The sequence below is a fragment of the Gastrolobium bilobum genome, unplaced genomic scaffold, assembly GCF_033153095.1.
Source record: "Gastrolobium bilobum isolate Gb01-03AN ecotype WA unplaced genomic scaffold, APGP_CSIRO_Gbil_v1 utg82612, whole genome shotgun sequence".
Lineage (NCBI taxonomy): Eukaryota > Viridiplantae > Streptophyta > Magnoliopsida > Fabales > Fabaceae > Gastrolobium > Gastrolobium bilobum.
This window is the reverse complement of record NW_026898510.1, coordinates 18,794-42,479: the sequence shown is the minus strand read 5'-3', so window position 1 is coordinate 42,479 and position 23,686 is coordinate 18,794. Positions and strand designations below refer to the sequence as shown.

The 23,686-nt window shown below is 36.3% G+C and overlaps 4 protein-coding genes across 6 annotated transcripts; 3 read left to right on the top strand and 1 right to left on the bottom strand.

The window, feature by feature from the left end:
• Positions 1 to 7,323: 7,323 nt before the first annotated feature.
• On the top strand, positions 7,324 to 10,117 carry LOC133316985 (B-box zinc finger protein 24-like). Its single transcript, XM_061518780.1, has 3 exons — positions 7,324 to 7,717; positions 8,867 to 9,166; positions 9,586 to 10,117. The coding sequence occupies exons 1-3, from the start codon at positions 7,535 to 7,537 to the stop codon at positions 9,820 to 9,822; spliced, it is 720 nt and encodes a 239-aa protein (XP_061374764.1). The 5' UTR covers positions 7,324 to 7,534; the 3' UTR covers positions 9,823 to 10,117.
• A 937-nt stretch (positions 10,118 to 11,054) lies between these two features.
• LOC133316988 (LRR receptor-like serine/threonine-protein kinase FLS2) lies at positions 11,055 to 12,337 on the top strand. The gene has a single exon (XM_061518785.1). It carries the CDS (start codon positions 11,102 to 11,104, stop codon positions 12,335 to 12,337), a length of 1,236 nt encoding a protein of 411 aa, XP_061374769.1. The 5' UTR covers positions 11,055 to 11,101.
• A 974-nt stretch (positions 12,338 to 13,311) lies between these two features.
• Positions 13,312 to 16,774, top strand: LOC133316987 (uncharacterized). Of its 2 annotated transcripts, XM_061518783.1 has the most exons (7): positions 13,312 to 13,464; positions 13,550 to 13,659; positions 13,741 to 13,893; positions 13,982 to 14,217; positions 14,958 to 15,068; positions 15,460 to 15,504; positions 16,354 to 16,771. In XM_061518783.1, the coding sequence occupies exons 1-7, from the start codon at positions 13,362 to 13,364 to the stop codon at positions 16,511 to 16,513; spliced, it is 918 nt and encodes a 305-aa protein (XP_061374767.1). In that variant the 5' UTR covers positions 13,312 to 13,361; the 3' UTR covers positions 16,514 to 16,771. The 2 variants fall into 2 exon arrangements, with proteins under 2 accessions (XP_061374767.1, XP_061374768.1); XM_061518784.1 differs by lacking the exon at positions 14,958 to 15,068 and having other exon boundaries at positions 16,354 to 16,774.
• Positions 16,775 to 17,599: 825 nt separating this feature from the next.
• Positions 17,600 to 21,928, bottom strand: LOC133316986 (probable fructokinase-4). Of its 2 annotated transcripts, XM_061518782.1 has the most exons (5): positions 21,416 to 21,928; positions 19,589 to 19,786; positions 19,454 to 19,501; positions 18,117 to 18,233; positions 17,600 to 17,961 (listed from the first exon to the last, which is right to left on the bottom strand). In XM_061518782.1, exons 1-5 carry the CDS (start codon positions 21,827 to 21,829, stop codon positions 17,833 to 17,835), a joined length of 906 nt encoding a protein of 301 aa, XP_061374766.1. In that variant the 5' UTR covers positions 21,830 to 21,928; the 3' UTR covers positions 17,600 to 17,832. The 2 variants fall into 2 exon arrangements, with proteins under 2 accessions (XP_061374766.1, XP_061374765.1); XM_061518781.1 differs by having other exon boundaries at positions 19,454 to 19,786; positions 21,416 to 21,918.
• Positions 21,929 to 23,686: the final 1,758 nt, after the last annotated feature.

Genomic DNA, 23,686 nt, shown 5'->3' with positions numbered 1-23,686 from the left:
CCTCTAGACGCGTTTCAAAGCTGCCAGTGACCCATTCAGAGAGAAGAACCAAGAGTCGTCACGATGGAGGGTCATCCTCTCAGCCCCAGGCTGCTTCGAGTCAGGCTCCGGACTTGACGTTCAGATATCTGTTTGAGGATGACATACTTGCACACGAGAGGTTCGTGAAGTATTTCATGAGCCGGAAGCTCTGCGAGCCGAAATCACTGGATTCAGCCTTCTTCAACTTGGAGCGGTTCGACATTGTGCCGTTTCTTGAGGAGACACATTTAGTTGACCTGGCGGAGATGCGGTGCCCATACTCGGAGGTTATGGTAAGAGCCTTCTACCAGAACCTTGGGTACTCGCAAGGCGAGCTGACTTCCCGTGTCTGCGGGATTGATATCAACATGACTGCTCCTATCTGGACGGAGCTACTGGGGTTTGATTTTGATGGTGTCACAGGAGCAGCACTATATGATGGAGACAACCATCACATATTTGGTGATTATGACCGGGAGGCCATTGTTACAGAGACTAGGAGGGTAGGAGGGCAGACGCTGAGCCCGGACATTTTGCTCATTATCCTGTGAGCAACTTGTCGGTGTCTGCTCGCATTCTTCATTACGTGGTGACACATATTATTTTCCAGCGCTCGCATAATCCCTCGAAGGTGCTGGAAAGGGACTTTGTCATCTTGTGGGCCCTCCTTCACCGTCAGCAGGTGAACTGGAGGCATTATTTATGCATAATGATGTGGAAGGCTGCCAAGTCAAAGAAAGCTGAATTGCCTTTTGCATTCCTGGTGCAGAAGATTCTGCATAGATTTGGTGTGCCTATGGCAACAGAGACCTTGAAGACCGCCACAGGCTGGAATGCTATATTTGGTGAGAGGCTATTGAAGCAGTGTGGGATCCTGCCGAACAGAGTGGGTATCTGGATGTGGAAGAAGGCACTAGAACCACCTGAGATCCCAGTCCACCACGATGCTGAGATGGAGGATGCACCTGCAGGTGATGTGTTTGGGTTTATGCATTTTTTTGTTGGTTTTTTTAATACTAATGTGATACTTATAATATGTGCTTTTCATGGTTTATGATGCAGGCCTTGATGATGACGATGACGATGCCGGCGCTGCTGAGGTTGATGATGGACAAACACGTCCTACCCGCAGTCGGCGACCACCAGCTCCTCCATCTCTTGAGGGTGGATGGACAACTCCTGAGGGTGGATGGACATCTGATCATATCATGGCATCCTTGTATGCTCTGACATGTGGCATGGACTCATTGAGTACTGACTTTAGAGGATTTAGACAGAGCACAAGCAAGTGGCGGAACCAGATGGACACAAGGGTTACACGGTTGGACACAAGGGTTACACGCTTGGAAGGTTTAGTTGGCAATGGTGCCCATACTCAGGAGGAGGTTGATGCTGCTGTTGCGGACGGTGATGATGTGGATGAGGATGATGAGAATGGGGAGGACTATTTTGGGTTTAGTAGGATGACCATTTTGGATGTAATGTAGTCATTTTGGTACAATTAGGAACTTTACCTACATTGCATGGATCTTTTTATACTTGGATGTTCAATATTTGAATGAATGAAATTTTCGTGTTGCGCACGTTCAGACTTGTTGGTTCTATGCATTAATATGGGTCTTTGCATTAATATTGTCATATGTAATTTGGAAAACAATGGACCCCAAAGTACTTTAATATGGATGTTCGACATTGATTGGTGCACATCATGCTTCCGTCATCCTATTTCTACGAAATCAATCCACCTTCAAGTCATATTGTATGTAGGTATTACACAACAATTCAAAAAATGCAAAAAAATTGGCCAAAACAGCAGCTGCAACTACATAACCAACTGGTCTACCCGGGTACCACGAACTGGTCTACCCGGGTAGGTTGTACCCGGGTATATCATTACAAGTTACCCGGGTAGACCAGTTGGTTATGCAGTAGCAGCTGCTGTTTGGGGTATTTTTTTGGCATTTTTTGAATTGTTGTGTAATACCATAACCTTAACTGACTCGGGGAAGGGATAAATGGGTATGGTACACATTCAGATTGCACATTATGCAACACAACAATACATTTCAACAATACATTTCAACAACACAATACATAACTAATACAAGATAGAGTTTAGGGTACACAGAAACAAAACAATACAAGATAGGGTACTCGTTAAACAAAACAAAACAATACATAATCATGCTTGTCTTAGTCTCAATGGACATGTACGAATGTTATGTCCAACTTGCTTGCAATGCTTACATCTGCTCTGACTGCTCGTCGGTTGAGACTCAACCCAATCCATCTCATTCTGAATCCTTGAAGACTTTGGCCTTCCTTTTGCACGTACCAACCGTGAATCCGAAATTACAGTAGGCCCAAAATCGGATGGAATCAACAATTCATTGCCAATAGGAAACCAGTGTGCAGCATATACTTTAGAAATTGTTGGGATTTTAAAAATATCATCCACATAATCATAATGGTTTAACTTGACGACCTTGCAAGCTGCTAAAACATGGCTGCAGGGATACCTCATTGCTGTATACCTACCACACTGACATTTACGATTGACTAAGTCCACTCTCATGGTGTCACCAACCTCGTGTGTAGAATGATTGTAGGCATCTTTAACCTCAAACAGTAACAGCTCACTATCATATATCCTCACACGATAAGTGTCGGCCAATTCATCATTTTTCTGCAAAGCTGCCTCAACCTTCTTTGAAATTATCCTTCCTTGTGAGATATCCTTTTCAATGGCTTCACGTCTCTTGACGAAATACTCGACGAGTCTACTGAATGTCATCTTGACCAATGCAGTTATCGACAGATTACGTGCTCCACGAAGCACATTGTTCACACACTCAGATAGGTTGGTTGTCATATAACCAAACCTACGTCCTGCCTCATCATACGACCTGCACCATTGCTCTTTCGGAATCGCATCCAACCATGAAGCCACTTCAGGATTGTTGTCGATAAATTCCTTGTATCGAATGTCGAAATTTATCTTTGAACATGTGTACCCTGCAAAACAATCATCACATATGCAATTGGTTAGTTACACTTTGAAGTTGTATTTATAATGCATCACAACTGCTAATACATTACCTAATTTCATCAACGTTTTCTTCAATTCCACATTCCTAAAGCGGGTATTGAAGTTGCTTCCGATGTGACGTAGACAAAATACATGATAAGCATATGGAGGCTGCCACTCAGCGTGATCTTTGACCGCCCTTATGATGCTTCGATGACGATCGGATATTAGGCAAATACCGTGCATATGTGTGACATGAAAAACGTAAGAGGCTCATAAACCAAGACCAATCTTCCAATCTCTCACCTGGAGGAACAACAGCAAATGCAATAGGGAGTAGATATCCATCTCCATCCTGAGATGTTGCAATCAAGAGAGTTCCTCTGTACTTCCCATACAGATGAGTGCCGTCAATTTGAATTATAGGCTTGCAGTATTTGAATGTTTCAATGCATTGGTGAAAGGTCCAAAAAACCCTGTGAAATATGGCTCTGTCTGTATAAACCCGACGTTCGTCAAAACATTGATTTGTATCAAGTTTGAACACATAACCCACATTCACCTGTGTCATATACGTCAACCAATTGGGCAAGAATCCGTACGATTTCTCCCAGTCACCAAACAACTTAACGATGACCTTCATTTTTGCCTTCCAGGCCTTCCTGTACGTTATGTTGTATCCATATGTTCCCTGTATCCTCTCCTGTATCAGAGCTGGTTTTGTGGATGGATCTTCCTTTAACATATCTGGAAAAAAAAAAAAAACTTTACCATATTCTCAATTAATCTGAATCATTAAATACACAGTAGAATGCATACTCATTATAGCCGCACAAATGACATTTGAATCCATCTATCTATGATCCTGTGATAGGCCCTGATTTAGGCATGTGTGACCTTGACCCCATTTACGGACCACCCAATTAGCTCCCTTCTTCGGCTTAATTGCCCTCATATACCAGGGACAACCGTCAGCATGGTTTTTACACTTCATAACAAATCTTGACTCGTCGCTTTTTTCAACTATGGTTGTCCTGCGCCCCTTCATACAATGTATCTTCACAGCATGTTGCATTTCAGCTTTGGAGCCAAATTCTTGTTGCACAAATAATGGATCTCCTAACTTCCAACCTCCATGCAAGTCATCGTCCCCATATAGGACCTCCAACTCGTCATTAAGGTGCGCCCAATTGATGAATGAATAATGTTGGCTTTCATTCCAAAAAGGCTCCACCGCAGTCCCTGCATCTAAAGATCAACTCTCATTTGTCTGAATGATTATCACCACGAATAATAAATTGTCTAAATTTAATAACTTACCACTACTGACTGGATCAACATGAAGTGGTGACAAGGATGGGGTGCCCAGACTTACCGCGCTCGTGTCAGCGTCAAAATTTCCGTCGACGTCAGTGTCTGACGAATCACCTTGTGGAATAGCACATTCAGGTTCTCCCTCATCTTCGTTGTCCACATAGTCCTCATCTTCATCCTCTTCATCCTCATCCAATGCTACCTGAGGAGGTGCGGAAGATCATACAACTGTATCTTCTTGACCAGTACAGTATGCAGTAGTGGTTGCATGCACCGGTAAAGATGAAGACTGACCAGCATCAACTTCAACATATATCTCAATATATTTTAATACTTTCCATCCAACAAACGCATATGTTACGAACTCCACATCTTCATCATCATTAATATCGTTACCAATGTAGTATATTGTATCAATATCCACTACAGTCTCTAACCTGGCTATCATGCGGTGGATGGATTGTATGCCTTCTAACCCCATTTTTTGGAGAATACTCTCCTTCAATTCATTGCATGTACTGTCCAGTTTGATTTTCATCGTTTTTGTTTTTCCTTCAAATCGGACACCGTTCGGACCTTCAAAATGCCTTCCATTGTAGTAAATAACTATAGGAACCATGTTTGGACTTGAACTCATCTTTCACACGAAAATTAGGTCTAGGTTTTGGGTTCAGAGCTTGGTTCAGATTTTTGAGTACAAAATGGGAGTGTGGATGTGTAATCTCAATGTCCTACAAAGATTAACGTTGAGAAATTGATGACATGAAATATATTTTTGCTGTTTCGGTCGAGAGAGCTCAAGGGACAGAGATTTGGGGGGCAAAAAACCTAAATCTCGCAACAATGGCCGAAACCCATTCATATTGGGGTTTCTGGACGACATTTACCCGGGTACACCCCTCCATACCCGAGTAAATAATGCAAGCAAATTCTCAGATTCGAAGAACACTACCCGGGTATACCCCTACCTACTCGGGTAGGCAAAAAATTTCAAAAAATACCCAGGTAGTGAGGGGTGTACTCGGGTAGAGTTGGTGGTCAACGGTCAAACATGGGCAGATTGGTGTTGAGTTTTTTGAGGAGGTTAAATTTTTGAAATAGTTTATAATCAAGGTCAAATTGATAATTAATTATTAATAAAGGATTATAAGGCTAAAAAACCTGTCAAATGATGAGAGTAATCGAAGGATACTGGCGACAGTGGTGATTGAAAAATACTAGTGACGAATGCTAGTAATAACGATGATTAGCGGATGCTGACCATAACGAGTAATCAGAGAATGACGTTGACAGCATAGTGAGCACCGCAACATGGTTGTTGAAATATATCAATATCAATGGTAGATGGGGTAGGCATGTAACAAAGACAAAAAACAATAAATATAAGATATTATTCTTAGCTTATATGTTTGGAATTGTAATTCTCAGAGTTCAGGCTAAGAATTAAAGATACTATAAAATAGTTTTTCTTTCTCTAAATCATGTGTATTCTTTATATGAAACAATTTTATTCGAGATAGGAATATTCATATCATGATAAAGTTAGTTCTCTCAAAAAAGAAATCTCAAAAATAATTATTTTTAAATTCTATAGAACTGAAGTGAGAATTAGAATTTCAATTCAAATGTAAATCTTAAAGATGTTAATTATTGAAATGTCTATTTTCAATTCCAAAACTCATTTTGAAGCTTAACTCAATGCACCAACCGACACTTAATTGTATTTGGTAGCCTATCCCGTGTTAGGGTGGATATCTATGTAGCTATTTTGGTGCCACGAGTTGTATTGTTGTATTTGCAGTTCCTTGTTATTATTTCATTTGGTGAATAAAACTCCAACCATAAAAATACGGGGATTATTTCTTTGCGAAATGTTTTTGTTATGTAACATAACATAAAAACAAATTTCCTACTCTCACAAAAAAAAGAGAGAGGAGAGAGAATAAGAAAAAAAGAAAAAATTTAAAATGGGTCCCATATAAAATTTGTGTGTGTAGGAAAATAGTTTTATGTTATGTAACATAATAAAAATAAACCCCTATTTCTTTTATATAATAGGAGATAAGCTTTTTTATATTGAGAGACAAATAAAATAAAGTCTATCAATTTTTTTTTATAAAAAAGGTAAAAAAGATAGGTATGTTTTTTCTATTGGAGTGTGACGCAAGAGAATAATCTCATATAATATAAAAATATGATTTCCTTAAAAGAGATTAATTTTCTCATTTTTATATGACAAATTTTTTTCTTTCTACACACATAATTTCACAATTTTTTTTGTCTACGTATTTTTGTGTGGATCCCACTTATTTATTAGGTCAGAAATCATAATTTAAAAATATATATATGCCTTAATCAAACTTTACATTGTAAATTATTTTATTTTCTTGAAAAACTTAAAATTATTATGAAAGAATTAAGAAAGGACGGAATAATTTAATTTTTAAAATTAAAATTGTTATAAAACTATGTCCATGTGATTTCTTAGTTTGATAATGCTTTAAAAAGTATAGGACGTGCCAACTAGTTGACAGCAAAGTCAAATGAAAGGACCTTAGAACAAGAGAACATCCAAGTTGTTTCAAAAGAATAAGGGTTATGTTTATCTCATTTTACATGAGATAAACATCTCTCCTACCCACACAAAAAGGGTTGGGTCTCACCACTTTTTTTTTCTCTCTCCTCTTACATGTGGGTCCCACTTATACTTTTATTTCTACAACATAAGGTAATTCTTTTCCTACAACATAAGAAAAATATATCCCAAAGAATAAATAGAAAATATAGTGACCACTCAAACTAAGCTTAGTTATTGTTGAGGCCTCCATGGCCACACACACACATAGCAAGGTGACCCCATTACACCGTGTTGTTTTTATCACCCTTGTTGATTTTGATACGAAAAAGATCTACATCCTTATCTTCAGCATTGAAACCTCATCCATTCACACCCTTCTTGTTTCAATGTTATGTTTTTCCCACTCTAGAACATTTCATAATATATATATATATCTTTCTACTCCATCAGTCGCCATTTTTGGCTTAACAACTGGTGTCTCTTGAAGGGCTCTTCTGAAGATTTCCCATTTCCATTACTCTTTAAGATTGTCAGCATATCATTGTCACTCCCTGCTAGTTCAAAGGAAGAAAAGCTCAAAGGAAGAGAAGAATATGAAAATTCAGTGTGATGTGTGTGAGAAAGCTCCAGCAACTGTGATTTGTTGTGCGGACGAGGCTGCTTTGTGTGCCAAATGTGACGTTGAAGTTCATGCTGCAAACAAGCTTGCAAGTAAGCACCAGAGGCTTCTTCTTCAATGTCTATCAAACAAGCTTCCCAGATGTGATATATGTCAAGTAAGCACCTCAATTTTCTGCGTGTATCTTACCATGTGATAGTATCATCTTTCAGTAACTTGTGGTTGGATTGCTTTTGATTATGCCAATTTTTCCTTGTTATAGATATTGGTACATGTATTGACATGGTAAACTACTAGATCATTCAAGTTTTATTGTTTTAATCTAGTCTACTGTTAGAAATAATATAAACCATTAAAAATACCATCACCCAATATCTTAAGGTATTGGGTTGAAGTGGTTGTTTACACGGTATCAACGGTATCAAAGCCTCGTGTCCCAGGTTCGATCCTCGCCGGCCCCCACTTTCTTTCAAGTGGAATTTCTTTGTTCGCACTAGGTAGGCCTGTGCATTGTCCACCCTTCAAGCCCAATGGACTATCGTGTGAGGGGGCGTGTTGAGATATATAAAACCATTAATATAGCCTCACCCAAGCTTTATACCCTCACCCAATACCTTAAGGTTTTGGGTTGAAGTGGTTCTTTACATCTACAATTTAACTATGAAATGTAGAGAGATGAAAAATGGGACCCCCAGTTTTGAGCTTGTTACTTATAGATGTGTTAGGGACACCATACCATTTTACTAAAACTTTATGGTCATTGCTGATTGCTATGTTATTGGTAGCACCACCAATGAAATGAGTCCTTTTTTTTCTTTCAGTTGAATCTACTTAAGTAATAAATGTAGAATTTTTATTTTGTTTTCTAAAAAACATATTAATAGGTAAGGTAGACTTTCCGCCAGACTGGGGTGCTGAGACCTGGATTAGGATATTTCAAGTAGTGATGTTCGATGCTGATGAATTGTAGTTAATATGGGATATGTGAACTAGCCGTGTTTATTGAGGAAAATCACTGTGCACCAACAATAAGGAAGGGATGTGTGTATCCACAGTGATAACTAGAGAGACTAGGGTTTTAAGAGAACATACCTGTGAGTTTTAACCCTTTTTTTATAAAGGGGTTTACCTGAAGATGGATAAGGTTCATTCTCTAAGGCTGATGGGCCCATTACATGGGTCCTGAACAAGTGTATGAGTTAATACCTTAGCTGAACATGGATTTTTTTGTCTGATGAATATTTTATGAACTTTCCAACAATTATTTCTTATATTGTTCTTTTCTTTCTCCAACATGTAACAACAGGATAAGGCAGCTTTCATATTTTGTGTTGAAGACAGAGCACTCTTCTGTCAGAATTGTGATGAACCAATTCATTCACCTGGCAGCATTTCCGCGAACCACCAGCGCTTCCTTGCTACTGGTATCCGAGTGGCCTTGAGTTCTAATTGCGCCAAGGACAATGAAAAAAGTCACTTGGAGCCACCAAAGAGGAATGCACAAGAAGTTTCTGTTGAAACTCCTTCTCAGCAAGTGCCAAGCTTCACGTCCTCTTGGGCTGTTGATGACTTATTGGAATTGACAGGCTTTGAATCACCTGACAAAGTAAGACACAACTTCATTTCATAATTGGAGTTCCATATTCGTGATAAACTAACTCAACTACGCAATTAGAGTGTTTTAGCTGAAAGAAAATATTTTTTAGCACATGCACACACATAATCAAGCATTCAATTTTACATGAAAGAACCATCAACGTAGAGGCTAGTTATGTTTATAGAATACTTAGCAGCAGTAGGTTAACAAATATCTTTGTATTAAACTCCGGGACTTGATTATGGTTTATTTGATTTTTTGATAATTTGAAATATACTTTGAATTATATGTGCACATTATTCTTTTGAGGGACTATGATACTGAAATTTTAATCCCAGCCATATTAATAGTTAACTAATTACTTAATTATGACGTGCCTCCTGCGCCTTATAATATTTATAACTCCGTTTTATTTTAACTGTGTTCAGAAGGAATCCCTGCAATTTGGAGAGCTGGAATGGATGGCAGATGTGGGTCTTTTTGGTGAACAATTTACTCAGGAAGCCTTGGCTGCAGCTGAAGTCCCTCAGCTTCCAGTAACTCATCCTAGCAGCAATGTTGCCTCCTATAGAACCTCCAAGTCCTACATGTCTCACAAAAAGCCTAGGATTGAAGAAGTTGAAGATGAGGATGATGAGTATTTCACTGTGCCTGATCTTGGTTGAAGCACATGGCTATACAGGCTGCTGCATGAAAACTGTATGTTATTGGGTTGTATATTCATACTTCTCTAAGTACCATAATCTAAGAATTGAATTTTGTTCACAAGTTGTGTGAAAGTTGGTGAGTATCATACCTCAGGTGTTTCATTGCTAGATAGCATAGAATCTATACCTTTGGGGATTAAATTTTCCTTGTTATTTGTGGTCAATGTTTACACTTCAAACACTAGGGGTGCTCACTCCACGAACTTGAGACGGTTAATTTCATTTTGTTTGTATGCATCCCTAGTCTCTTGAAGAGCTTTTGTCCTACTTGACCTATATTTGGAAAGAGGACTGGACTACTATAATACAATAGTGAATCGTTATAGGTTCTAACCTTTGGACCATCGGCTCCAAACCCTTGCCCTTCAAATTGCTGTGTATGTGAATGATTGTAGCCATGCAAGGTATAGGAACTTTATACAGATTATAGTGTATATTTCAGCAAACAAGATCATTCGATTTTCTCTAATGCGGATTTCTGATCGACTCCTATCAAGGATAGATTATATTTACAAATTTTTTGTTTACTAATTTTATAAATTGTACTATGTATTCCGGGAGGAGTATATTTTCAATTGAGTGTATTTTCCAGAATACATAGTATAGTTTCTAAAAGTATGTAAACAAAATATTTGTAAACATAATCCTCTACCTCCTATTATTATTAAAATAACAAAAGAGATATGGAGTAACTGAAAATTTTATATGCTTGAGAATAAGATGATATTTATCTCTCATAACTGTGAAATAATCACAACATATTATAAGCAAAATCTTCAAATCCTAGCTTAAAAAACGTGATTTTTCAAGTGTATCCTAAGTAATCACTGATTATGATCAATTTCTTTTTTTCTTTTTGGTAGATAGATTATGATCAATTTCAACCATAATACTAGAAATATAGTAATTTAACATAAACAACTCTTTTTAAAAACTATTGTCACAAAAGGGAAAACATTCATTACCAAACATCCTCTAAATGAAGGAAGTTACAAGATTGTTTTACCAAAGTTTAGCAGGTTCTGCTGCTTAATCTTTATGATTTGTATCTAGGTAGCCCAAGTTCTTGGTGTGGCCCGAGATTTCAGTTATTTAGAAAATAATTCCTCCCTATTGGCCATGCCTGAATTCTTGGCTATCCAACCAGTCACGTATACCATGAGAATCTTATAAAAAAGGATTTGGAAATTCATACCAACAAACCACCTCTGAAATTAGTCCAATTTTCTCTGTGGTGATGGCCAAAAGAATGCCTACTAAATTCTTCTTTCCTTCCATCTTAGCCATAATTCTATGTCTTATGCCATCAAAAATCCACTCATCAACCCTTCAAAATGATACTCTAGCCCTTATTGAAATAAAACGTGCCATTGATCCCAACTCAGTGTCCCCAGCTTCCTATCTGAATACATGGGACTTCACAGTGGACCCATGTGAAAGCACTGGCTCAACATTTCTTGGAATATTGTGCAATATGCCTCTAGATAACTCCCCTAGTAGAGTAACAGCAATTGATCTTGATGCCATTGGTTATGAAGGATTTTTAACCCCAGCTATTGGGAACCTCACAGAGCTGACAGTACTCAACCTTGACAACAACAAATTTCGAGGGCCAATACCAGAAACCATTACCAAACTAAGAAAACTAACCAGACTTACTATGTCAGAAAACTTCTTCACTGGGGCCATTCCCAAAGGAATCAGTGAACTCAAGAATCTTCAATATCTAGACGTTTCTAGGAACAGACTTTCAGGCTTAATCCCTCCAAATATTACTAGCTTGAGAAGCTTAAACTACTTGAGCTTGTCAAACAATGGTTTTGCAGGCAGAATCCCTGACCTCATAGGGCTGTGGCAACTCAACACATTAGACCTTAGCATGAACCAATTCTATGGGGGCATTCCAAATCTTCCAGTGAGTTTAAGAAAGATGTATTTCAGCCATAACATACTTTCAGGGCACCTTACATCTCTTAAGGGTCTCATACACCTCAAATGGCTTGATGTCAGTGACAATAGGCTTTCAGGTGCCATTAGCAGGGATATACTTTCCATGCGTGAGGTTGTTCACCTCAATGTTTCTTTCAACCGCTTTTCAACATTAGAGGCCATCAATTATGCTGCTGGGCATGGACCAAAGCTTCAAGTGCTTGAAGCTCAAGATAACCATTTGAGTGGTCATTTGCCAGTGAATTTGGTGACCTTAATGAACTTAACTGCAATTAATTTATCAAACAACCAATTCTCTGGTATCATTCCAAAGGAATATGGAACAAAACTGCAGACATCATGGAGAAGATTGTATTTAGATCACAACTTTCTCAGAGGAAATCTTCCTTCAGAGTTTGCTCACACAACAGGAAACATTAAAGGTAGCCTTGCAAACAACTGCCTCAGGTGTCCAACACATGTTCTTCTTTGCCATGGAGGACAAAGACCCGCTGCAGAATGTGTCGGGAACCGTAATGCATGACATTGTCAAATATGTATTTTTCCTTTATGCCAAAAATGATATATCTAAAAGACTAAAAACCAATCAACAATAAGTATGAATGGAGTTTTCCAAATTATGAACTGCAAGAGCTCCACATGTATTTGCAAACTTGACTAATGAGTACTTCCCTTAACCTTAAGGTTCATCCTTCAATCAATAAAATGGTCAAATTAACGATTTTTTTTTTTTTTCAACTTGAATCAACAAATTTATCTTTTACGTACCTTGGCCAATATAAATTAGGATGAAATGTATGAATCACAAAAATAAGAACATATGAGAAAGCTTACGAAATAATGTTTCAAAATTATTAAGGACACTTAAATACCTAGAAGAATCAAGTACACTGGTGTAATAAAAAGACTTATATCTAATATTAGCTGTTGATTTTACTTCCATCCAACACTCAATGTTCAAATGACTAATAAATTAGAACACTTAAATGTAAGATAATATTTAATAATTAAGTTGGAGAGCTTTTTGGGTATTACCGTAATCCCTATATCTATTCTAAAAATATAGATAAAAGTCTGGATTTAAATGGAGGAAAAAAATTTCTATTTAAAAAAAAGGAGTACCGAGTTTAATACTCCTACTGTATTGGGAAAAAAAATCCGTGTAAGTTGATATTTCTCTTTCCAATATTTTTTATACAACTATAAATGCATTCTACATATTAATTTTTGGAATAAACATTACATGCAAGCTACTTTACAGAGTTAAATAGAATGGTATCTCGATATGACATCTTTAAAATTGGACGACATCATGAATACAAACTAACTAGTACACAAACAGAACGTATCATGGGCCTGGGCTGGGTCAATAAGAAGCGCGCATTAGACAATGGGCCATGGCACTTCGATCGTGGTTGGGCTGGCCCGAACATCTGACACTGACACAGTCAGTGACTGAAGCAGAGGATGCTCCACCCAACTTCTGAACCTGGAAAGAAGAAAGAACGATATTAATCAGAATCGTGATTAAGAAGAGGATTTGGAAAATGGAAGCTTCAGAATTGGATGAATCTATGAAGGTGTTGGATTCGTGTTTAGCACTTATCAATTGGCGCCTCAAACCTTCTACCAAGCGTAGATTACAATTAGGTCTCAATTTCTTTTTCTTTTTCTTTTTCTTTTTTACTTTTTTCTGTTAAATTTTCCCTTTTTTCATTCATTTTTGTGGTAGCAGATATTCTGGCACTCTCTACAAGAATGAGACCAGTTGTAATGGTAGATTATGGTGGAAAGATGCCTGAACTTCAACACCATCTCTCTTCACTCCTCCAACTTACACAAAAGGTCTTTTTCTTTTTCTTTTTCTATTTTGTTTTTGTTTTTGTTTTGTTTTGTTTTGTAATTTCCCATTTACACTTTTTTCAGGATTCCCCATTTTTTGAGCATCTAAGATTGATGGTTATACAAGACATGATATACTTGATACATGTAACTGAACTAGCTCAACATGTTAGATCAAGCTTCAACTCTGAAAAACCACAGTTGCTCTTTGTGGACCTTGAACACGAACCCCCTAAGGTTCTTGTAATCTTTTTATTAATATTATTATTTACTTTTTTCAATTTCATACATCGTCCTTATGTATGTTTTGTTAAATTGTGTTCAGATGATAACACAGATTGAGAAAAGCCAATTGGCAATGCAGTTCATATCAATTCAGAAGTTGTTTTTGACATCATTTTGTCCTGAGGGAATCACCAATCCCGCACCATCCCAGGAGGCAAAATGTATGGATAATAATGCTAACTCCACTGCTCACTGTTTTAACGCTCATTCCACCGAGTACATTGATCTCAGTAACTGCATGGACAACACTGACGTGACAGTGCCAACCTTGAATGGGTAATTCCCATTATATACATTAATTGAATATGGTTTTCATGCTAATATGTCTCTGGAAATTTAGCATTCACATAACTACTGTCTATAATTTCACTCTGATATAATTGCAAATTCGTTGGAAAGAAAGAGTTGATTAGCTTTGTTCCCATTTGGCACAAAAGACTGTCTGATATTTAAATTCTTTGTTACGCACAACTGCACCAATAATCCATTTGCTGTGTCTTTTAAATCAGGATTTCCATTTAGCTTGCAGATATCATGGGATATTAGCAAGGAATGTTACACAGATTGCATGTAGTAGTATGTTACAGATTAAATTTTTTTTCTACTGGATTGGTAGTTCATTTGTGCCTAATTCTTAGCCCTTTGGGGACTTACGAGATTTTAATCCTCAGTTTGTACCATGTCCTACCTGATTCTTTCCAGGAGTGAGATGGTTTGGATTAAATGGCTGGCTGCACTTTTATATTTACCCTTAAAGGTCACTGAAGTGTAGCAAGTTAATACTGTCACATGTTGTGGTATGTCATGGTCTAATCTCAAAATACACGTGTTAAAACTAGTTTGTACGAAGGCATTTGCAGTAGTGCGAAATACCAAATCTATTTGGGGGATCACTATCAATTTGTTCCACCTGAATGGTGGTTCCATAGAGCATAGCTATTTGCTTCTTATTCCTTATTAAACATGTAACAATATGTGGTGGGACTACCTCATTTTAGTGTATTTATTTGCTTCAGATGGCTTCTAGGCTATCCAGTGGTGTATCTGTTTGGCAAGGAGCGTATTGCTGATGCCATTTATAATCTTTCAACCAAATATCTTCATATTTTTCAAGTGTCTATCTGCAGGTTTGTTTTCATAGGATTTTGTTCATGGTTTATATAACGAAACACCCATTATCTGTCTGATGTACAAATTGTGTTAAATTCTCCAAAATGTAATTTGTTCCAAAAAATTTGTTCGCAAAAGCTGAAAATAAGAAAAAGAATAACCAAGGCCAAGAAAGAGAGAAGGGCGGGAAGATAACAAGGATAACGTGATATCTGCTTTTAGATGGTTTATGTCAAGGTGTAATGTGTGCTTGGCAACTATTCAACCTAATTTGGGAATCGGGATTGATATCATTGACTTGCCAACTATATTGGATTCTCTAAAGATGACAATCTTTCTTTCTTTCTTTTTTTGTCTAGAAAAACACTTTCTCACAAATTGAGTACATTAAAATTTGAACTCTTGCAGGAATAGTACTCTCAAGAAAGGAACTCAAGCTGAAGAACTTTTAAGGTAAATACTGCATATGGATTTGTGAAAACTATTTAGTCTATCACAATCTTTGGCAATTGAGCCACTGGTGTGGCTCAATTGACCAATCGAGCTCTATATGGGTGGACTTCAGTTTTAATGTAGGGTTTTGAAACCTGGTGGAAGATCCTTGCTGCCTGGTCGAAGTTCACACCTGAGCAGGGATTAGTCCTAACTAAATCCATAAGTTCACACCTCATGGTCTTACCAAAAGAAGAGAGAAAAAAAGAGGAGGGGGGGGGACTCTGGTAATTGTGTAAGACCGCTCTAATCTACTTTAAATTGATGGACATTTTGGTATGCACAAAATACTTAGCCTTAAGATGGTTAAGCTTATATGCAATAAGTGAGAAAGAGAGAAATTCTAACGAGCATTAACAACATTGGCTGAGAGGTAAAATAAAGACGCGGAGGCGCATCATAAGTAGCCATTCACAACATGGCTATACTATTGGCCTGACTAGTGAATTTGAGAATTAATGTGCACAATTAGGTCATACCTTGAACTGATAATTGTCATGCATGTTCCCAGTTTCAAGCAAAGAGCTTGTCATATAATAAGCACCCATCAATATTTTTCACTCCGTTCGTGTTTAGGTATGCATCTGCCGGACCATTGGCTCTGTTTGGTTGATGTTAAACCACCACTCAACGGCACATTTAGAAGCGTATAGCTCCTTTACAGCCATAAATTATCATCACCATCTTCATAGTTAATATAATGTTTACAAGATAGTGTAAAAAAGTATAACGATAATGGATGAAAGTTAAACTAACGAATATTTTTAAGTCAATCGGCAGATTGCTGACATTCTTAGCATGTTTGATCAGTTTTTCAGTGCCTTATGATCTAAGTATGAGAGGGAGTGATGAACAATGGGCAGAGGCTTTTCTGGCTCACATGCGGGCAAAGTGGGAAAGATGTGCAAATGCTTGGAAGTCGTTAAAGATGGAGGTTACTGAATGTCATCCCCAAGCTATCGTGCTATAGTTGTCTCCTCATCTAGGCTCTACCTTTGCAGTGTAGAATTTGAATCCTCAAACTATAAGAAGGTAATTTAGAGAATAGAATAATGTACTTAAATTGAATAAACGGCAACACCTATCAGAAAATAATATGTTGAAGGATATATCATACTACGTTGCAACTTGCTACATGGACCATTGTAAAGGTTAACGGGTAGCAATTGTATGGAGGTTTGAAAAAAAAAAAAAAGGGAAAAGTGTGTATCATTTCAAAAGATGTAAAGTTGTGTCATTTTAAGTGAAAAAAAGAGATAGATAAAGGAGGAGAAAGAGTGGACAAAAAAATATAAAGGTGTGGGTTTCACTTCTTTGTGAAAGTGAAATGATACAAGTTGTATCATTTAAAAAGATAAACATTTTTTTCAAAAATTAATTGTGTTTGATATGTCATCGGAGAAGACGCATTGATTAATTATATTAAGCAATTTGATAAATACCCAAGTCTGTAAGAAATAAATCGATCTCAACGATGATTAATTGACACCAATAATACTTAGCACACTTCGAACTACTAACTTATATCACACTTAAAACTGGAAAGCGTTTCATGTTATTGAATCATGTGATCTGCTTCCAGGAAAACCCAATCATAATACTTGAATGAATAAATTCTCCATATCATTCCTAACCCTCAGACTTATGACAACTTAAACTGAAGAGTTGGCCAAGCTTATTCTTAGTAAACTTCAAAGAAAAGAAGGAAGGAATAGCTGGAAAACTAGAGAGCATAACTAACTGAAGAAGATAAGCTAGCTAATTAAAAATATGCATGTGCGCAAATAGCTGGAATGATACTTGTGTAATATCCCCCTCCAAGTTGGGATTTCATCCCCAACATGAATAAGAGTGAAATAAATTGAATAGGATGCAAAGCCTTATAAGACCACAATTGCAAGCAAGTTGGCACCTACATGATGGGATTGGTTCAAGATTGTCCATCTCATCCCATAAGCTTTTAAGTTGAATTAAACAAGAAACGAAGAAAGGCGGAACAATTACAGAGCATAACTAAGTAAGTAACTGAAGAAGATAAGCTGGCTAACTAAAAAAGAAACTCGAATAATACTTGTGTAATTTATGAATCCAAATTTCATTCAACAACTAATCTCAGAACTTGAAAAAAAAAACATTATTTGGCAAAACCTGAAAGCACATTATCCTTCGGTCAATGCAGAAAACGGGTGAAAAAAAGAAAAGAAACAAAGAAAACCAAGAGACAATTCCCTCCAAAATTAATAGCCAGCAACTCCACGGAAATCATGCTAGTAATCTCATAAAAAGATTCTATGCCCCCTTGATCAGTTTCAGCACATCAGCCTCTTTGGGAAGGGCGGGGATTGCTCCCTTTTTAGTAGTTGTAATTGCTCCGCATGCATTTGCAAACTTGAGTACTTCTCTCAACCTTGGTTCATCCTGCAATCAGTGAGTGGAAATAAATCAATCATCAATTATAAATTTTATAAGGATATTTATAATTAACAATTTTAATTTTAGCCAAGACATTTAGATAAGACTAGAAAAAATCACAAACAAATGTTTATTAAGGGGCATAGTAGATAAGCACTCACTTCAAGTATGGATTGATCATCAACAATCTTGGACAATAGAGCACCAACAAAGGAATCACCGGCGCCAGTTGTATCAACAGCATTGACATGGTAAGCGTCTACTGATCCATGGAAATTCTGGTTGATTCAAAAATGGAGAAAAATTCGTTAATGTTTCAAAACAAAGATATGCAACAGAGGGCACAATTATTACTAATTGAGACCGAGTAATATGTCCATTTACATACGTTGCGGAACATATTCTTTTCAAATTCAAGGTAAAAGTATAATACACAATAACACCAAACAATTTTAAAAAAAAAAAATGTACATGTAGAAAGGAGAATTTTTAGTACGTGGGTCACCGCACACTGATTACTATAGCCTATAGGTTTATGCAGATGACCAATGATAAATGTTGGAAGATTAGAGGATAGTAAAGAGAGATATGATAAGACAACAAATAAAGATGTGATATCTTATCCTAAATCCAATTTAGTAAGAATTGAGAAAGAAAAGAATTATCCTTATCATAACTCAGAATTATATTTGTTATTAAACTCTCTGCATTAAATTCTATTTAAAGATAAATGGAACCCCTCTTAAAGTATAAAAAAAAGGGGGAGTTTTTTAGTGAGGATCATTGTGCACTGTGAGTGTTTTTTATTTTTCCAGTTTATTAACAACAAATCATATATGCTACAAGAACAGAAAAGCTAACTCCACCACTAGGTGTAATAAATACTACTTTTGTTAAAATAACACTATCCTCTCCATCACGGAATATTCAAAGTTTTAATTTTACAAGGCCACAAGGGTGAGCTGGAAGTTCCACAACTACCCTGAATCCAATTCACTGAATATAGACGTAACGTAACAGGTGAGTGTAAAGCTCAAAGCAGTTTTATTTCATAAGAAAAAGAAAAAAAGAAAAGTAAGGTAAGAAACAGAACAACACATGGTGGCCCTGTCTCATAAACAAATAAATCTTTGGTACTACTACTGTACCTAGATTCAGTGCATCCCATCAATGAGAACATTACTAATCACAGGAGAGAGAAAATATTTGACCGAAAAAAAAGAATTTTAATTGACATGTAATATTCTTATTGGTGGGATGCACTGAATCTTTGGTACAGCAGTATTACCAAAGATTTATTTTTCAGAAACAATGTTCTGAAAAGCACCTAGTTGGCAAGCATTCAGAGCGACCACAACTCATTATAGCTAACTAACCAGAACATCTATGATTACCCTGAGTGCACTACAGCAGACAAAAGAGAAAGTTTGAATAGACAATAGAAAAGTTAAAAAATAAAAAAGGAATATGTAATTGTCAAGTGTAGGATTTTTTTTACCTTGGTGTAGTATCTGGAACCATGTTCACCAAGAGTGACAAGGAGTAACTTCAAATTGGGGTGCCACAATGACATAGCAGAAGCATCATCAATTTTGTCACTTCCTGTGAGGAACTCAAGCTCAACATCACTGACCTTGATCAAATCAGCCTTTTCCCATATGCTCATTATTTGCAGACGGGCTTCCTCCGCCGAGGGCCACAGTGGTAGACGGAGGTTTGGATCATAGGAAAGCAAGCAACCAGCCTCTTTGGCAACTTCCATTGCCTTTAGATGTGCCGATCTGCATGGCTCCACGATCAAGCTTATCGAACCAAAATGGAATACCTTTGCCTGAAGAGTCAAGTTTTCTGTTAGTCACCTAACTCATTTTTGGAAAAAAAAAATGTTAAATCACCAAATCCAATCTAAAGACTCATTTTAGTTTAATTTTTGGACATGCGTGCATAATTGATTTCATTGTACAACGCATGAAAAAGGCCACCAAATAATCCACTTATTTTTTTAATCATTAAACATGTGAGTGCTTGCTACTTTGCTAGGCTGTAAATTATGGACCTGCTATCCTACATTGACCAGATAAAAAAAGCAAGAAAAGATTTAAAAAAAAAATAATTATAATAATAAGAAAGAGGCTAGTTTTTTTTAAAAAGGTATAGTGTTCTTTTAAGTTCTCTCGCGGTTATACAAAAAAACTAACTCCAAATAAAATAAGGAATTTGCATCTATTATGTCACATGACACTAAAAAATTTCCTACACACACAATATTTTGTGGGACCCGTATTTTTCTAAGCAAAAAAAAAAAAATAAGACACGCAAAACGAATCTATATGACATTACACAATCACTTTTCCTACAACATAACTCTTATAAAACCTATAAAATAATTTAAACATTGGGTTTGCATTCATCAGGCAAGATGCAAGACAAAAAATTTTCCTACAGACATAATATTTTGTGGGGTCTACACTTTTTGAAGCAAAAAAAAAATAAAAAAAAATTAAGACACACAAAACGAATCTCTATAATATTACACAATTAATTTTCGTACTTATAAAACCCTTTAACAATACAGTAAATTACATTAAACTATTGGAAACAAGCTGTAAAGTATATGTATTCATATTATTAATTAGTTATATTAAATTAAACAACTTGTAAAGAGAGAGAGAGAGAGAATAAAAGCTACAATCAAACAAGACAGCATGACACATACCACGGGTATTAAAAGAAAAAACAAGTAGCATTACTTAAAAAGAGGAAAAAAGGGATGAGTATAAGTCAAAGCAGATGACAACAGGAAACCTATAATTGTTCCCCCGAATCTCGTCCTAGCGCGTGGACAACCATGAACGGCGAAGAAAAAGCTTGTCAAAAAAAAAATGAACATTATATAAAATTGAAAATGGAAGACTATTGATGTATGCTATTGTTGTTGGATTAAAAGGAAACAACAACAACAACAACAAAAGAGAAATTGGATAGAGTGGATTTATTATCCAACTCCAATAATTGCTACACGTAGACATAGCTATCAAGGAAGCACGTCTCGTGCGAATACACCAACCTCACCCACTCACTTTTAATTCATTATCGGTGTTGTTGCTAGCCAACCCACTTTCGGACAACAAAATCATGAATTTTGAGAATTTTAATAATATCATATTATAGTCTATAGTTCTACTTTTACGTTACCAGGTTGGCGTATCCTAGATCTAGGAAACGGGGACCCACTACAGTCAAGCTGACGCGGCAATATATATTTTCCCTTACGACACACGTTTTCCTTTACGCGCGTGACATCACGTGCACCTCCCACAGGCTACACATCTCAATCTCATGGAACATGAAACATTATCAAACACTTGATTTTTCAGGAAAATGGAACAACGAAGAAAAAGTCAGAAACTTTCATGAGAAAAGTTGAAGAGAGAGAGAGAGAGGGAGATTAGATGCATACAGATCTGATGAGTTCGAGGTTGAGCTCTTCGGGCTTGAGGAGCATGTCAGCGCTTGGGTTTCTGTAGAACATGAACTCACGCTCTCCGTCGGCGCGTAGGGTCACGAAGGCCAAAGCAGTGCGTGCGCCTTCGTCGAATGTAATGCCGTCGGCGCGGACACCGTTCTCCTTCAAGATCCCGGCCAACATGTGACCGAACTCGTCGTCGCCGAGCTTTCCGACAAAGGCGGCTTTGCCGCCGAGCCTGGCTACGGCGATGGCCATGTTGGCGGGGGCACCGCCGGGGGCTTTGATGAAACCTGGTGCCTCCGCCAGGGACACGCCGGAGACGGTGGGGACGAAGTCGATTAGCATCTCGCCGAAGCTGACGATGAGGCCGTTGCCGGTGCTGGGGATGCCATTGTTCGACGCCATGGACCTTCTGAATAGATATTAGAGAAGAAAAAAAAAAGAGTATTTTGATTTTCGAAGACTGTTAGGAGAAGCAAAAAGTGAGAGAGAGGAAACGAGCCATGCTTTGGGGGAGTTTATATAGGAGTAGTGGAGAGAGAGAGAGAGAGATTCATTTTTTTTTCCTTTTTTTATTGGATAATTAAGGGATTCATTCATTAATCAATTTAATTTAATTTATAATATTCTTTTCTTTTTTTTTGGTTGAATATAAGGACCTGATTGTGTTTTGGTTTTGTTTGTTTTTAAAACTGTTTTGTAGAATAGTTATAGAAACAGTTATTTTTTGTATTTTTTTTGTTTTGAAAATTAAAAATCAAAACAGAAAACAAAAACAACTGAGTCATGTTCTCTAAATTTGATTCTAAAAACAAAAAAACAGTTATAGTTTTTAAATTATTTTTTTTAAACAGACTTTACCAAACGAATTTTTTTGTTTTTTTTTTCTCAAAACTAAAAAATAATTTTTAAAAACACTAATCAATCAGAGCCTAATATTCTTGCCTTAATTTGTTGAAATTTCGCTGATTAGTCATTGGTTTTGGTTGGGACATTGATGTTGGATTTTGACACTATTTTCAGTTTTAAATTCAAACTTATATTTTTATACTTTTTCGCTGTGGGTCATTGATTCCATTTGAATTTATATTCAAATATGAAATATTAGCCCACTTGCAAATATGGTATATATATATATATATATATATATATAATATTTCTCCAGCAACTTGAGATAAATTTATCTCCAGTCACCCTTAAAATTACGTCGTTTTGTTTATTTATTTTCTTATATTAATTGATTCACCTTTGAATCATTATGATTTTTTTTCTCTCTTCCTTCATTACCATTGATACATTTTTGTACGGTTATGATTTATTAGCCGAAGATAAAATTATCTCCGGCAGCTTGAGAAATGATAAGATATATATATATATATATATATATATATATATATATATATATTGTTTATCGTTTCTCAAGTTATTTGATATTATTTTATCTCCGGCCAATAAATCATAATTGTTCAAAGATGAATCAATCGTAATAAAGGAAGAGAGAGAAAAAGAAAATTATAATCATTCAAAGGTGAATCAATTAAAATCAGAAAATAAATAAACAAAATGTCATAATTTTACCGATACCGACACGGGACACGTGACACGATACGACACGACACTCCGACACATTAATTTTAAAAAATATTAGATTTCGACACGTTAGGACACGTTTTGATATTAAATAATATTTTTAATTTGTGTAGTATATATTGTATTTAATATTCAATAATTTAACAAAAAAATGAAACTAAACTTATAATATTCATCAATTTTATAAAGAAACATAAGATATCCTAAATATTTATATTAAACTCAATAAAATGGTAATCGTAATCCACCAAATCTAATAGTTGGAACTAAAAACTCAACGCGGTGCAACCTTCGAACCTTCTTTAGAATTTTTATAACCTGTGTTGGAGTGTCGAGGAGTGTCGGAAAGTGTCGCACACGACACGTCAGAGTTTTTGAAGTGTCGGTGCTTCATAAATGACCGGAGATAAATATATTTCAAGAAAATATTTTTCTCATATATATATTATAACGTGTGATTGCTGCCCCAGAACTGCTAATTAGGTTTTTTTTTTAGGTAAAGCTTTTTTAATTTTTTAAATAATACCATAGTTGTCTAATTTTTAATTTGACTTTACTTATTTAAAAGATTTGAGATTGCAAATCTTGAAATTGTTTATCCACTCTTGTATATTAAATTTTAATACAGTTTAATATAATTTAATTTCTAATTATATTATTCGTTAATTGATA